The sequence below is a fragment of the Anthonomus grandis genome, chromosome 6 (assembly GCF_022605725.1).
Source record: "Anthonomus grandis grandis chromosome 6, icAntGran1.3, whole genome shotgun sequence".
Taxonomy (NCBI): domain Eukaryota; kingdom Metazoa; phylum Arthropoda; class Insecta; order Coleoptera; family Curculionidae; genus Anthonomus; species Anthonomus grandis.
The window spans coordinates 33,533,514-33,547,517 of record NC_065551.1 but is presented as its reverse complement, the minus strand read 5'-3'; the positions used below and the strand labels follow the sequence as shown (position 1 = coordinate 33,547,517).

Sequence of the window (14,004 nt, the reverse complement as noted above, 5' to 3'; positions counted from 1 at the left end):
TATTTTAATTATACTCTTTTTTATTATCATTGATGCTTTTATTGAATACATACATTTACAATCAAAAAATATTAATAGGATTTTGATGGACATGGTTTTATATGCCTCTAAAAAAAATTATGAAAGTAAGAAAGGAGTTAACACCATAATGTTGAATGTTGTGAAAAGTAAGTGATAAAATTCACAAATTAGCAAAGAAAAAAGCTGTTAAATTGTAACTTATTTTTTATTAAGTTATTAGTTGTAAAAAAATAATACATCAAGTATTTCTTATTCACATTCATCAATCTCAGGGTAATCGTTACTGCTGCCATGTCTCAGGTTTGTATAAAAATCGTGACAATAGGAACTTGTATATGGCAGTAGTGCTAATAAGTCTTGATACTTCTGCTCGGTGATTGGTTTTCCTGTCTCGCTAAGCACATTAAGTTTATCTGGCAATGTTGATTTGCAATTTGGCTGAGTAATGTTTGGACTCCTTACATATCTCTTCAGGTTGACCATTTTAAAATTTCCATCAAATTCTGTTTTAAAATACAACATTCCAATCTCTTCCTGTCTTACCTGTAGTTGAACAGCATTTGAAATTAGTACAGGCTGTTTTTCACTGTCGACTTTTCGACAATTAAATGGAGATGTTTTCGGATTTTTGTATAGCTCCTTAAAGTTTAGGAAGTCTTGTATTTCCATGTTATGTACAACATACTTACTATGAACCTGCCTTATAAATTGTTGCCAATCCCAAGGAGTCATAATTTCTAAGCGTGTTAAGTGTTTCCTTTTTCTTTCAATCAAAGCGTGGACGGTATCTGCTTCCATGTGTGTATGGCCTTTTAAGAGAAATTTTTGATTTATAACCTTGAGTTGAGGGTATTTGACTAAAATCCAGAACAGAGCAGCAATAATTGCCATATTTTTGTTTTGTCCGTAACAGTTATCTGACCAAATAGTCAGTTCTTCAATATTACTGTCCTTAATATTAGAAGGTACCCACTTAATCAAAGCTGATGCAATCTCATTTCCCCCTCGACCAGCGGTTTGCTTTCATCCCACATCATATTGTGAGCTTGTCCCGTCGTTGCGTCATAAATAGTAAAATTTAAGGTCCAAAGCTTTCTTTTATAAAAGCTGGTACCACAGGTTAATAGTGGCGTCGGTAGGCACTTTTGTAAGTCAACGGTTAAAACTTTAAGTGTTGGGTTATTTTTTGAGATTTCGATATTCTCATGTTTAAGCGCATATCGGGTAGTTGATTCTTTTTGATGATTATCAAACTGTATTTTCAAAATATCTGCTTTTTCTAAGTCTGATGTTGTGGACTTGATTTTTGCAACGAATTGGTCGCAAGTATCACACGTATCTACTTCTGGTGCCTTAAATGACAAATTAAAATCTTTATTGAAAATATCATAGTAGACCCATTTCTTTGCAACTAGTCCCTTTTCAAGACCTTAATCCTCACACCATTCCAAATAGTTTTTATACAATTTTTCTATGTTCAGGTCAGGGCCTAAATGTTTCTTAGTTGTTCTTGCCCTAGAGTAGTGACTTTCATAGGCAAGTATGCTGCAAATGTGTTCCTTTACACTAGAGCGCACAATTTCTGGGGGTTTGTTTGAAGGGGTATGTCTTCCACGTTTGTTTCTCTTCAACTAAACCTCCATCTTGTGATTTTTTAAGTGTGTTTTCTACAACCGTATTCGATATTCCTATGGTATTTAAAAACATTACTTTGCATACCTTTACCCTGACTTGTTTTACTGTTAAGTAATAAAGCAGAGTATTGTTTTTCATACGAATATCATCTCTTCTTCTGTTACGTTTCGTACTACAAATCTCTATAGATGACCGCACAAATTGTCTTTTCTTTGCTCCAATAAGTTTCAAATATATTTTTTCTTTCTTCCTCAGAAATTTTTTCGAAACACTTCATTCTGCATTTACATGGTGGCTTCATTTCTCTTGCTTTGACTTCCTTTCCCTTCTTGCTTTTGTATGCTTTTGCAGAGGCATAACATTCTTTTCGAATTGTTGATAGCCATTTGTTTATATTGCGTACCCGTTTACGACCACTCTGTTTAAGTTTTGTTGCATTTGTTACCTTTCTCAAATTAGATGACGCTGAGGTACTTGGTTCCTGGTATAAAGGCGATGGTGATAACGATGAACGGCTACTGGTTGGGGTACTTGGTATGTAGTCTTCATCTGACGAATGATCACCGGCATGGCCTTGCCCTTCTTCAATATTTAATTCAACTTGGCCATCAAACAGGTTCTTAAAATTAAGAATTTAAAGAAAAGTTAAAGTATTATAAATTATTACTTTCGTCAATAATATTCGGACTAAGCGGGGCATTATTTAGAGATAATTCTGAATTACTTGTTAAGGATTATTGTTTTGTAGGATTACTAAAAATGAAATAATTATAAAAAACAAAAAAAAAATACAACGCACTTGCAATAATAAATATTATTATTTAAAGATAATATATTATTATACATACCCTTATTAAAATGTTCAACATTCTCTAAAGGCATGACATCCACTTCCATTTCAATGCCAAGTGCCAGCAGTTAATTTTCAGATACGTTATCATCATGGCAATTTTAAAATTCTAAAAATTATAAATATATATTAATATACTTAGGAGCTATAAAAGCAAAAAGGCTATTGTTGAAGCAAGTATACGAACCATCAATACTGATTATTTGTACATTTTCCAAAGATGCAAAAGAATGCGGTTCTAATGGCAACGAATCAACATGGGCGTCAGGCTCCAAATTAGATTTTATTTCCTGTATTTTAACTGCTTTTTTATCTCTATCGTTAAGCTCTGGGTTTTCTAAAATTTAAATAATAAAACAATAATTAATGATTTAGACAATATTATTGTTTAAGGTAAATTGAATGCTACTAGCAGCTTATTTTACATTTTAAAAATCATTGGTAGTCACATTAATTTCATATTAAGCAAAGTGGTTATCATTACAACAAATAATCGCATTTAACTTATCACATTTTTACATTATTGACTTTAGGTACCTACCTAAGTAAAAACTTTAGCAATTGATTGTAAGATAAGTATTTATTGATCGAATAAAATTTAATTAGTTTTCTAAACTTATCAAAATTACTTTTGCTTTGCTTGCTATTTTTTCCATACATTGTGGGTGTTACAAATACCTTGGCAAATACTTAATAGCAATTCTATTTTGTAGAATCTATAGACATAAAAAAATATTCACATTCTATTAAAAAAAAAAGCGTCAAAGTTTTTATTTCAAACGTTTTAATGTACCTAAGTATGTAGAATTTTTTCAATAGTGTTATAGATAAACAAAACACCTTATATTATACCCTTTTTATTTTCTTCTAAAAATGTGCCAAATCGCCATTAAATATTTATTACATAAATATTTAATTTTTTAATGTGGAATTATTTAATTATCTTACCTTCTTTTTCCTCTTGTTTTACTAGCATCATAATTTTTTTCGCTCTCGAACTCATTGCAAATGCACCTTAACTCAAAAGATACTAACGTTACAAAGCAAAAGAATCTGAGCACCAAAGATAAACAAACCGGACAAAAAATGAGAATAAAATAAACGCTAATTACCACGTGTGGATCCCAACTGAAACTTGAACGTTGAACAAATCATAAAAGAACACGCGTCGAAACGCTCAGTTTTATAAATATTATTTAGAAGCAAACAACACCAAGTGGACTTGGCGTTGTTTACCCCGAAGTAAAATATGCACTTCTGGATATTAAGTTTGAGGCATACAACATTATTTCTTTTGGTGTTCTTTACCTCGTATAAAAAAGTCACATGGTATTAAAAGTTTATATGGAATTGGGTTAATATAGAAAATAAACCATAGTGTCTTATGCCTCTAAATAAGGTACAAAAAATGCCATAAAACTATGTGCATAAGTCAATTTTGGCCAAAATTGGACATAGTGCTGTATACCTCCGGCCTACAGATTTTTCAATTCGTCGATCAAGTTTTTGGCGCTTTTATATTTTAAACTAACAAATACCGGACTATACTCCCTAAAAAAATCGAACGCGATTCCTGTTTTGTTATATTTTATTGAATCAGTGCGTCAAAGTATAAAATTTTTGAACATAAAATCTAACTACTTCCAACTGATTTATTTACCGGTCTTTAGGTTTAATCATAATTAAAGCAATACCTAGCGATTCAATCAGAACAATTTTTTTAAAATCATTCATAAATAAATCAATAAACAAATCATTGATTTTATTCGGTAATCGTCCAACAGATGTCGCATCTTTTATCAACGGCACTACATAGGGGGCCCTGCAATACGCATGTTAATGTACGTATGTATAATTTCTTTAATAAAATATTTCATATTAACATTGCCCTTAATCTGCTTCTAATTAGGCATATTGTGCCTTCGACACTTAAATAAAACAACAAGAACTAAAACAAACAATAATTAAATTTTTATTTAATCATTTCACTAGTTTTATTAAATGTTCACAATTCAGTTTAAAACAGGTTTTGTATAATTTGAGGAATTCGATTTTTTAAAAAAGCATCAAAAGCTACTATTTTAACTACATAGTTTCTCTTTAAAAAAAAAACTCTATATAACCAGAGAAGTATTTAGGTATAACAATTTTACATAGGTAAGAAAAAAGTACACTCTAACCTCTTTCCGCGTAGACCTTCTTAACATAACATACTTTATTGGTTTAAACACACATTTACTACTCTTTATGTTAGGATAATCTTTATATAGGATCTGTGAGATTCCTTAATAAATACCACTATAATAACAGTAACTATTATTTAAGAATTTTTGGCATGAAAAGTATATAACATAATAAATAATTAAATATTGCAAATGAAAAATTTAAATTGTTGTTGTTTATGTGTCGCCTAAAAGAAGTCTTATTGATTTTCTCTAATATTATCAGTCTTTGAAAGAAAGCTTAAACTATATAACGGTTACATATTAAAACAGTATCTAAGTAAGTAAATAAATAATTCTTTTATGCGACACCAAAATTATATAATTATTATAATGAACACAGAAATGTCTTTTGTCACCACACCTTTTGCTATTACGATTTGATGGAACTAGAATATTAGACAACTTATTGATTTTCGGATTCACAATAGTATATTTACAATTCCTATATAATATAATTAAACTAAAAATAAAGAGAGTAACGTCACGGTTAGGGCCGATATCCATGATGTACTCAGTTTGCTCGATGATGATATGAGACCGCACTCCCTTGGACCATAGTTTTGACAATGAAGCTGAAAATTAAAAAAAAATTGTTATTTAGTAAGACCTTATTATTGCTCCCCCCTTTTAAATAATTTTCTGTTGTATCATATACAGACAGCTATTTGTATCCATTAGACTAACAATGTCATTTCAAATAATAAAAACGAGGAAAATGCCCATTTAAGTCACAAGATAAGTATCGGAATACAAACATTTGAATGCCGACCCATTTATTCAATTGTGTCCTTTTTGTGTAATCGTGGAAATGATTGATAAATGTCATGACCATACAATGGGGCCATTTACAAGAAATTTTAGGGTTTAATAGCAAATAATAATAATTTTTTTTTAGTGAGGCTTTTTATGAATCTGGGAGCTAATAACCTTGTAAGCAGTAATTTGCTTTTGTACCTTTATCTGTTATTTGTTCCCTTTTTTGCAGGTTGCCGAATGGAGTATGTCCTAACAGAAGAATGATGAAGTGAAGAACAGGTTTTTAGACTTAAATGCATCCTCAGGAAGTTCTCTATAAAATTTGAGAATTTTCTAAGGGAGTCCTGATTTATGCCAAAAAATATATCAATAGAAATTGCAATATTTGTTTCATAAACTCAGAATTTTGCGATTCTTGGACCTTGGTTGACAAAAATGCCTCTAACTCGCCGAGCTTTTGAGGTTCAAGGGTCGTTCTCATACGAAATTGCTGTGAAAGAAATTCCATTTTTTTGACTATATATTTCTGAATAATCTTATTATTTCATCAAAATATTTTTGGGGATGGTTACAATTTCTTAAGAAATTTAGTGAAATATTTACCCCAACCAAATTCTTTATCGAGAGTCACGTTTTTACCCTTAAAACCATCTTCAGGTTCAAGAACATTGATGGTTTACCTAATTCTATGCTATTGGGATACTGCCTCAAAATCAGGTATAAACCCAAGAACCGACAAGAACGAAATTACAAATTTTAACCACAATTTAGGTACTACTACTTACTTGTATCATGGACGAAGACATTTTATCGAGAAACTTCTGGCTGAAATCTGCAGCTTCCGGACCACACTCTTTCCTTGTCGTACTCGTGGAACATTGAACGTATTCTTGGAACGAGCTGGAATAGAAGATACAAATTAGTATTAGATTTATATTTTTAATTATAACTATTAATTGGGATTTTTTAGGTGCATAAAAAAGCCATGAAGAAGGATGATGAACTGATGAGACATTTAAAGGCATTATTCATACGTTCTATAGACTTCTGGAGTATTTTCCTATTCTATTTCACGTATTTGAAGCCAATTCCAATTTCTGGGCAGTTAGGATACTTCCCAATAAACACGGATTAATTCTAAAGCATATTACTTTGTACATCATGAACGTGCTAAGAATATTCTGAGTGGGGGACATTCCTAAAACGCTCTGAGGACATACTAGTGTAAATAAGCGAATATGTTCTTGTCATTGCTTTTTTGAAGTTTGTCAGTAACTTAATATTTACTACTAAGATAGCAGTGAAAATTAAGTATAATAATAGTTTGTTGATATCTAGAGAATATGCCATAAATTATCCTGAAAAATATTTCTGTAGGTAGCTTAAGAAATCATATGTTTAAGTGTTCCAGATATATATACACACCAGAAATATTCTGGAAAATGTTAAGATACTCCTGGAATATTCGTAAACATTAAAAAGAAATATTTCAAAGTTATTCCAGGTATAGGGAATATTTTATTCAGAAATCCCAGGAACGTTTTTGGCAGCAAGTAGGCCACAATACACCAGGAACATTCTAATTATTTAAACCCTTAAAGGACAGTGGTGGAATAGTCTAAGCATGTGTTAGTTTAACAGGACAAGGACAATCAATCCTAAGCGAGGAAAATGTATTTTTTTATCCCCTTATGATGGTCAAAGAACTATTTTGCTGCGAACATTTTATGTCCGTCGATTTTCTTTAAATTTTGTAAGTTAAAGGTGCCTAAAGTAAATAAGATTAATAGCAACATATACGGTTTAGAGTAATACTGTAATAACAAATATACCGTGAATAACATGTATATTCACACTGAAAAACTTGCAGAGAGTCAGGACACGACAATAAACTGTCATTGTAGAATTATTTTACAATTGTGATATCAATTAGTGTAACGTGTGCATAGATTTTGGTGGTAGCAGGAATGCCACTTTTTGCTGTGGTATTTGCAAGGAAAAGTACTGCAAAGGTTGCGCAAAGTTTTGGAACTTAAGGAGACTCGAGTTCTTAAATTCTAGAAAGGGCTCAGGTAGACAGTATAGAAACGAAATGCACGTACAGTAAAATTATCGAAAAAGGTCAGACAACGTTTCAGTATGATCAAATAAAACTACCTACTATTATTATAAGATCCTAACCGACATTTTAGATATAGCTCTTATCAAAAACACATACCTCCATTAAAAGCAGTTTTATGAGAAAAGTCCATAAAGTGCAAATTTTGAAAGTCAAAAATTTAACTTTCGATGCGCAATGTCACAAAAAAACTAATTAAGATATTACCATAATTCTTTTAAAAGAGGATTCTTAAGAATGAGTTTTAAAATCCCTAAAACTCTTAGCTGAAGAACTCGTCGCGTTAGATTCAGTATTATAAGTCAAAGTATCATCAATACAAAAAAATTTGATGAATTCTTTTAAGGATCTTCATTATTGTTAAAACTGTTACAAGATAGTAACTGCGATATAATTGACAGAAGTAATATAAGCGTGCATAAAATAAAGGAATAATTCCAGGTTTTTGGTTGGGATTTACAGAGAGCATTAAAAGAAATCGTTGTATTGTGTATGTAATTCCGGAAATGTTTTCCTTAATCCTGATATCTCCCAGTGGCTCTATTTGAATACTTCTAGGTTTTTTTCAGGATCTACAAATCCTTAAGACACCTTTAAGAAAAACACAATTTAATATCCTTTGGAATATAAGGAAATTTCTTGACACAGTCGTTTCTCTTCTTCAATAGGCCAAATATTCCCAATCCTTGTATAACATTCAGTAACATCCCTAAATATTTCTCAATGGCTCTGACTGGAATACTTCCAAGGTTTGGTTAAAGCAAATCGGTTTATTTAAAATATGTAGAATATTCCGGGCACTTCTTTCCTAATCCTGGAACATATCCATCTATTTCCCAATGCCTCTATTAAGCATTTCTCCAGAACCACAATAGTGAGTTTTTACCACTTAACAGGATATTCTACGGGTATCTCAGGCAGACAGATAGGGATATCTTGTTTATATTTTCAAATTACGATCTAGATCTGGGAGAGTGCGTTTTTCTGGAACAGTTTATCCCAAAAATGAGTAAAAAAGACCCTAATTTTTATTCCCATTCGGTATAATGAATTTCATAACTTTTAACCCCATCTATCTACTATACCCGATACAATGTATAACTTGGCGCGAATAATAATAAACGTCCATAAGCGAATTATCATGTAAATGACCACGGCATAGTAATAAAACCGAAAACAAGTATCAACAAATAAAACACACGTTTCCAATTTATAACGGGCCGCGTATAAAATTCTGCCGTGCACTTAACGCCCTAAAACATTCATTAATATGGAAATTCACGTCGACAAAAAAAAAACAAACTCCCACTTCCTCCTTCTGCCCTCCGATTTTAATATTAACTAACCCTTTTATCGTTGTGTACACGGTCCATTAAAAAATAATCTAATACCGTCCGAAAACTCGGGCCAAAAATTTTAACTATCTGGCAAGTTTTTCCCGGTTTACTTTGCCGTCGTCGAGGTTCATTTTTTGGCAAACCGCCTCTTCGTACTAATCGTCTGCCTCCCCCTTGCACCCCCTTTTTTCCGCTTTAACGCCAACCGGGTTGTACGTAGTTTTTTTTAATCTCACTCTTGGGATGTGCGTTTTGGAATTTCTAGCCCCATTAGTGGCTTTAAATGCGCCAAAAATTGTTTTTAAACCTGGAAATTTGAGTCCAGAGAGAGAGAGAAGAGGGCAAAAGTCGTTTTTTTTTTTCACTTTTCCAGGGCTTGAATTGCAATCGGAAATTGGCCACTTTTACCCTCTCGATAAAATATAGAAAACCAACACAGTGCAAGGGGACAAATTTGTTTTTTTTTGTTGTTTACAGAACCATTCAATTTAATTTATTCAATTCAATATTGTTATTCTTAACAATGAAGGAGCTAATTTTCACAGTTTAAGTTAGATTTACAAATAATTCTATCCTAAACACAATTGTACTGTTGTGAAAAGAGGCGAAGTCCAGATGTAGAAAACCTATACAAATAGGTTTATCTACGCTGCTCGACTTAACCTTAGGTATCCATAATACCTTAATTCAAGAGAAATCTTACAAAACATAAATAAATATATATTATCAATAGGGCATATATTTTAAAATAGCAAATACAAAGGAGACAGATTTAAAATGTTTGAAGATTTATTAAAGGCATATTTTTTTTTACTCTACTCTCCTGATGGAAATAATAATTAAAGATTCGTGGTTCCAAAATCCTGAAACAATCGGAAATAGAGTTGCAAAGCATTGAAATATTATAGGAAAAACTCCGTTCATAAATAGATGTTCGATGTAGAGGATGTGTTATCAAACCTTTAAATCTAATATTTATATTATGTACATGCGATCTAGTTATACTTATAGATAATTTTATTGTAAAGATATATATATGTCTTATATAATAAAAAGATGCACAGTGCGCTGTACGCCTGGTTTCCATTTTAAGCCAGTTTGTTTCAGAGTTTATAAGAAATTCTTTCATATTTACGGATTCTATACATATACCGCAAACAGGAATTTTGCACTCCTTGTATACGTTTTTTTTTTGTGTCAAGCAGTTTCCATAAACGACATCTCCATAGTCAAACGCAGATAGAACGAGAGCGTTACATCTTTGCGATAGAATGTGTCGATTGCTGTATAATAATTTAAGTCTAAGATAAGCTTTTTGGATCCAATATCGAGATACGTGCTGGTCAAATCGCATTTGGCTGTCAAAAGTAAGAGCAAGATTTTTTATATTTTCCTTTATTTCTAAAGATAAAGTCACCTACCCTAACATTAATTTGATTTTTATTAATTTGCACATCATTTTTAGGAGCAAACATTAATAAACAACACTTGCTAGTAGGGAAATAGATCTTTAGAAGTTTTCTAATTCTGTATTAATACATTGAAGCTTGCTCTTTAAAAAACGAGTAATATAGTTGCGTATCACCCGCGTACTAGTGAACGTGTTTTTATTATTTTATTAATATTTCACGTATACATGGGATATAATAATGGACTTATAACCGGTCCCTGAGGGACTCCGCAGATAATATGCTGTGAGCTGGATGACATTCCATCAATCCTAATACGCTGACTTCTTCCTGTCAAATAATGTTAAAAAAATTAAATCGAATCTCTTTTATATCCTACATAAGATAAAATTGCCAATAATAAATTATGATCTATAGTATCGAAGGTTTTGGTGTAATCTAAAAGTGTTAAAATTGTAATTTTTTCCATGTCGATGGCCCACAAAATATCATCTGTTATATGAGCCGACGTCGTAGAACAGGCCCTTTATAATTCGAAATCCAGACTGCACATCCGACAGTATTTTATTATGTTGAACATGTTTGGTCATTTGGTAGTGAATAATTTTTTCTAACACCTTAGCCTAGCAAGGTAGAGCACTAATATTCCAAAGAATATTGTCAATTAAACTGAGTTTTTTTTTTAAACGCGCCTTAAGGATTTGCAGATCTTAACAAAATCCTTGGAGTTATTACAAGCAGGCCCATTGGGCGATAGTTGCAAACGTTTCGATTTTCAGTGTATATATATACACCTGGAAATCTTCTGGTGTATGTTTGTCTTATTGAATGTCGCCATGAATTATTTAAGCAAATTAACAAACATTTACAGTGATCCTTGCCCCTCCGCTCTTCCAACTAACACAAAGAGAAACGTAAGAATTTGATTTAAAAAAAAAAAGCCCACGCGCGCCATATTTCAAAATATTCGATTTAAAAGATCGACAGTATTCCCGCGACGTGATCCTTTTAAAAAAGAAAATAAAATATCGGGAATCTTTTATTATCGCGTATATATTATTTTACCTTGGGACGGTTGCGGGTCTCCCACAGGCCAATCCGTTCGGTTTTATTGTCAATCCGGTTTTATTTATACTTCCGGTTGTTGGTTGTTTCCGGAATTTTATATTATCCTCTTCTTCTCCCTCTAACCCGTAGCACACATCCATTACTCAAAAAATACGTCCCGTTTTGGGGCTGTAAGTAATTGCAAGGTGCCTTTCTTATTATTAAAGGTAAAACTTTGTTAGTACAATATTCTATTACGATTTTATAATTTTTTTAGTTTTATATTAAAATTATACTAAAAATACCTTATGCCTGGCCACAGGCCATTACCAAAATGTCTCAATTTATTTATTCATTTACAAGCTTTGCCCATTTATTTTACAATAAAATAAAATAAAATATAAACCTTTAAAATTAATGAGAAAAAAATTCAAGCTTAAGAAAACATACACACTTAATTAAACTATAAATAGATTATTTAAATAAAGACAAACAAAGACAGATACAAGAAAATTTCAGATTTCAAAATCATACTGAATGTTGGAAATCATAGATATATTCATCGACTGAAGAAAGATGAGACTAAAATAGTAATATTCTGCAGAGTAGTTCCTAAATCAATTATTATTAAATTTTCACTACTTTAACTCCAGATGTTCAGTTGTCCATGAGAGACAAATAAATTTATTTCTTACAGGCACTCCTGGACTAAAAATTGCAATATCTTGACTTCTAGTGAATGGATTTTAATAATTTTTTCAATAAAGACTAAAATAATCTCCACAGTAGTCCATAAATTAATAATTGTTAAATTTTGAATACTATAATCCAAGATATTCACTTGCCAATAAAAGGCAAATTAAATTGTTTCTTACAGGCACTCTTGAACAAAAAATTTGAATTTCTTGACTTCTAGTGAATGGATTTTAGTAATTTTTTCAGTAGAAACTAAAATAGTCTTCAGAGTAGTTCATAAATTAATTATTGCTAAATTTTGACTATTATAACCCAAGATATTCACTTACCAATAATAGACAAATTAAATTGTTTCTTACAGGCACTCCTGGATAAAAAATTTGAGTTTCTTGACTTCTAGTGAATGGATTTTAGTCATTTTTTCAGTAGAAACTAAAATAGTCTTCAGAGTAGTTTATAAATTAATTATTGCTAAATTTTGACTATTATAACCCAAGATATTCGCTTGCCAATAATAGACGAATTAATTTGTTTCTTACAGGCACTCCTGGACTAAAAATTCCAATTTCTTGACTTCTAGTGAACGGATTTTAGTAATTTTTTCAATAGAGACTTAAATGGTCTTCAGAGTAGCCGATAAATAATTAATTATTAAATATTAACTACTATAACCCAAGATATTCACTTGCCAATAACAGACAAATTAGTCTGCTTCTTACAGGCACTCCTGGACTAAAAATTGCAATTTCTTCACTTCTACTAAATGGATTTTAGTAATTTTTTCAATTAAAACTAAAATAGTCTTCAGTATTGTTCATAAATCAATAATTGTTAAATTTTAACTACTATAACCCAAGATATTCACTTGCCAATAATAAATAAATTAATTTGTTCTTACAGGCACTCCTGGACTAAAAATTTGAATTTCTTGACTTCTAGTGAACGGATTTTAATAATTTTTTCAATTCAACTTATTTTAACTTTTTAAGTTAATTAAGCCTTTTTATCATTACTGTAGATGCACTTTTTATTTATTGTTAGTAATTTTAACCTTTGACCTTGCCAGAAGCACTGTGGCTTTTTATGTGTTGTGATGAAAACCCTCATTGTATGTAAGTTATTTTTAATACCTTTTTATTTCAACACTTTTAATCTTTACCTTATAAGTTTCCTCGGTTCTTTATAGATCCCTGATGATGGACATCTCATATGTCCGAAACATGTAGGATAGATGGTTTTTCTAATAAATTTAGTGGAGGATGACCGAAACTATTTTAGTTACCTAATTGTTTCTTACAGTCACTCCTGGACAAAAAATTTGAATTTCCTGACTTCTAGTGAATGGATTTTAGTAATTTTTTCAGTAGAAACTAAAATAGTCTTCATAGTATAACCCAAGATATTCACTTGCCAATAATAGACAAATTAATTTATTTCTTACAGGCACACCTGGACTAAAAATTGCAATTTCTTTACTTCTACTAAATGGATTTTAGTAATTTTTTCAATTAAAACTGAAATAGTCTTCAGGATAGTTCATAAATCAATAATTGTTACATTTTAACTACTATAACCCAAGATATTCACTTTCCAATAATATATAACTTAATTTGTTTCTTACAGGCACTCCTGGACTAAAAATTGCAATTTCTTGATTTCTAGTGAACGGATTTTAGTAAATTTTTCAATAAAGACTAAAATAGTCTCTACAGTAGTCCATAAATCAATAATTGTTAAATTTTGACTAATATTGCCCAAGATATTCACTTGCCAATAATAGACAAATTAATTTGTTTCTTACAGGCACTCCTGGAATAAAAAGTGCAATTTCTTGACTTCTAGTGAATGAGTTTTAGTAATTTTTTCATTAAAGAATAAAATAGTCTTTAGAGCAGTTCATTATTCAATT

General features: G+C 31.0%; 1 protein-coding gene and 1 long non-coding RNA gene across 2 annotated transcripts in view; both read right to left on the bottom strand.

Annotated features, from left to right (window-relative positions):
- Nucleotides 1-212: 212 nt before the first annotated feature.
- Nucleotides 213-2,913, bottom strand: LOC126737549 (uncharacterized). The gene is made up of 3 exons (XR_007661055.1): nucleotides 2,694-2,913; nucleotides 2,505-2,615; nucleotides 213-2,275 (listed from the first exon to the last, which is right to left on the bottom strand). It is a non-coding gene; the product is annotated as an uncharacterized LOC126737549 (long non-coding RNA).
- A 1,542-nt stretch (nucleotides 2,914-4,455) lies between these two features.
- Nucleotides 4,456-14,004, bottom strand: part of LOC126737034 (uncharacterized) — a 99,254-nt gene continuing 89,705 nt past the window's right edge. Inside the window, exons 5-6 of the mRNA XM_050441721.1 lie at nucleotides 6,273-6,387; nucleotides 4,456-5,303 (exon numbers count right to left, since the gene is read on the bottom strand). Of these exons, the coding sequence (XP_050297678.1) occupies nucleotides 5,187-5,303; nucleotides 6,273-6,387 (232 nt within the window). The 3' untranslated portion in view covers nucleotides 4,456-5,186. The remainder of the gene's footprint in view (nucleotides 5,304-6,272; nucleotides 6,388-14,004) is intronic.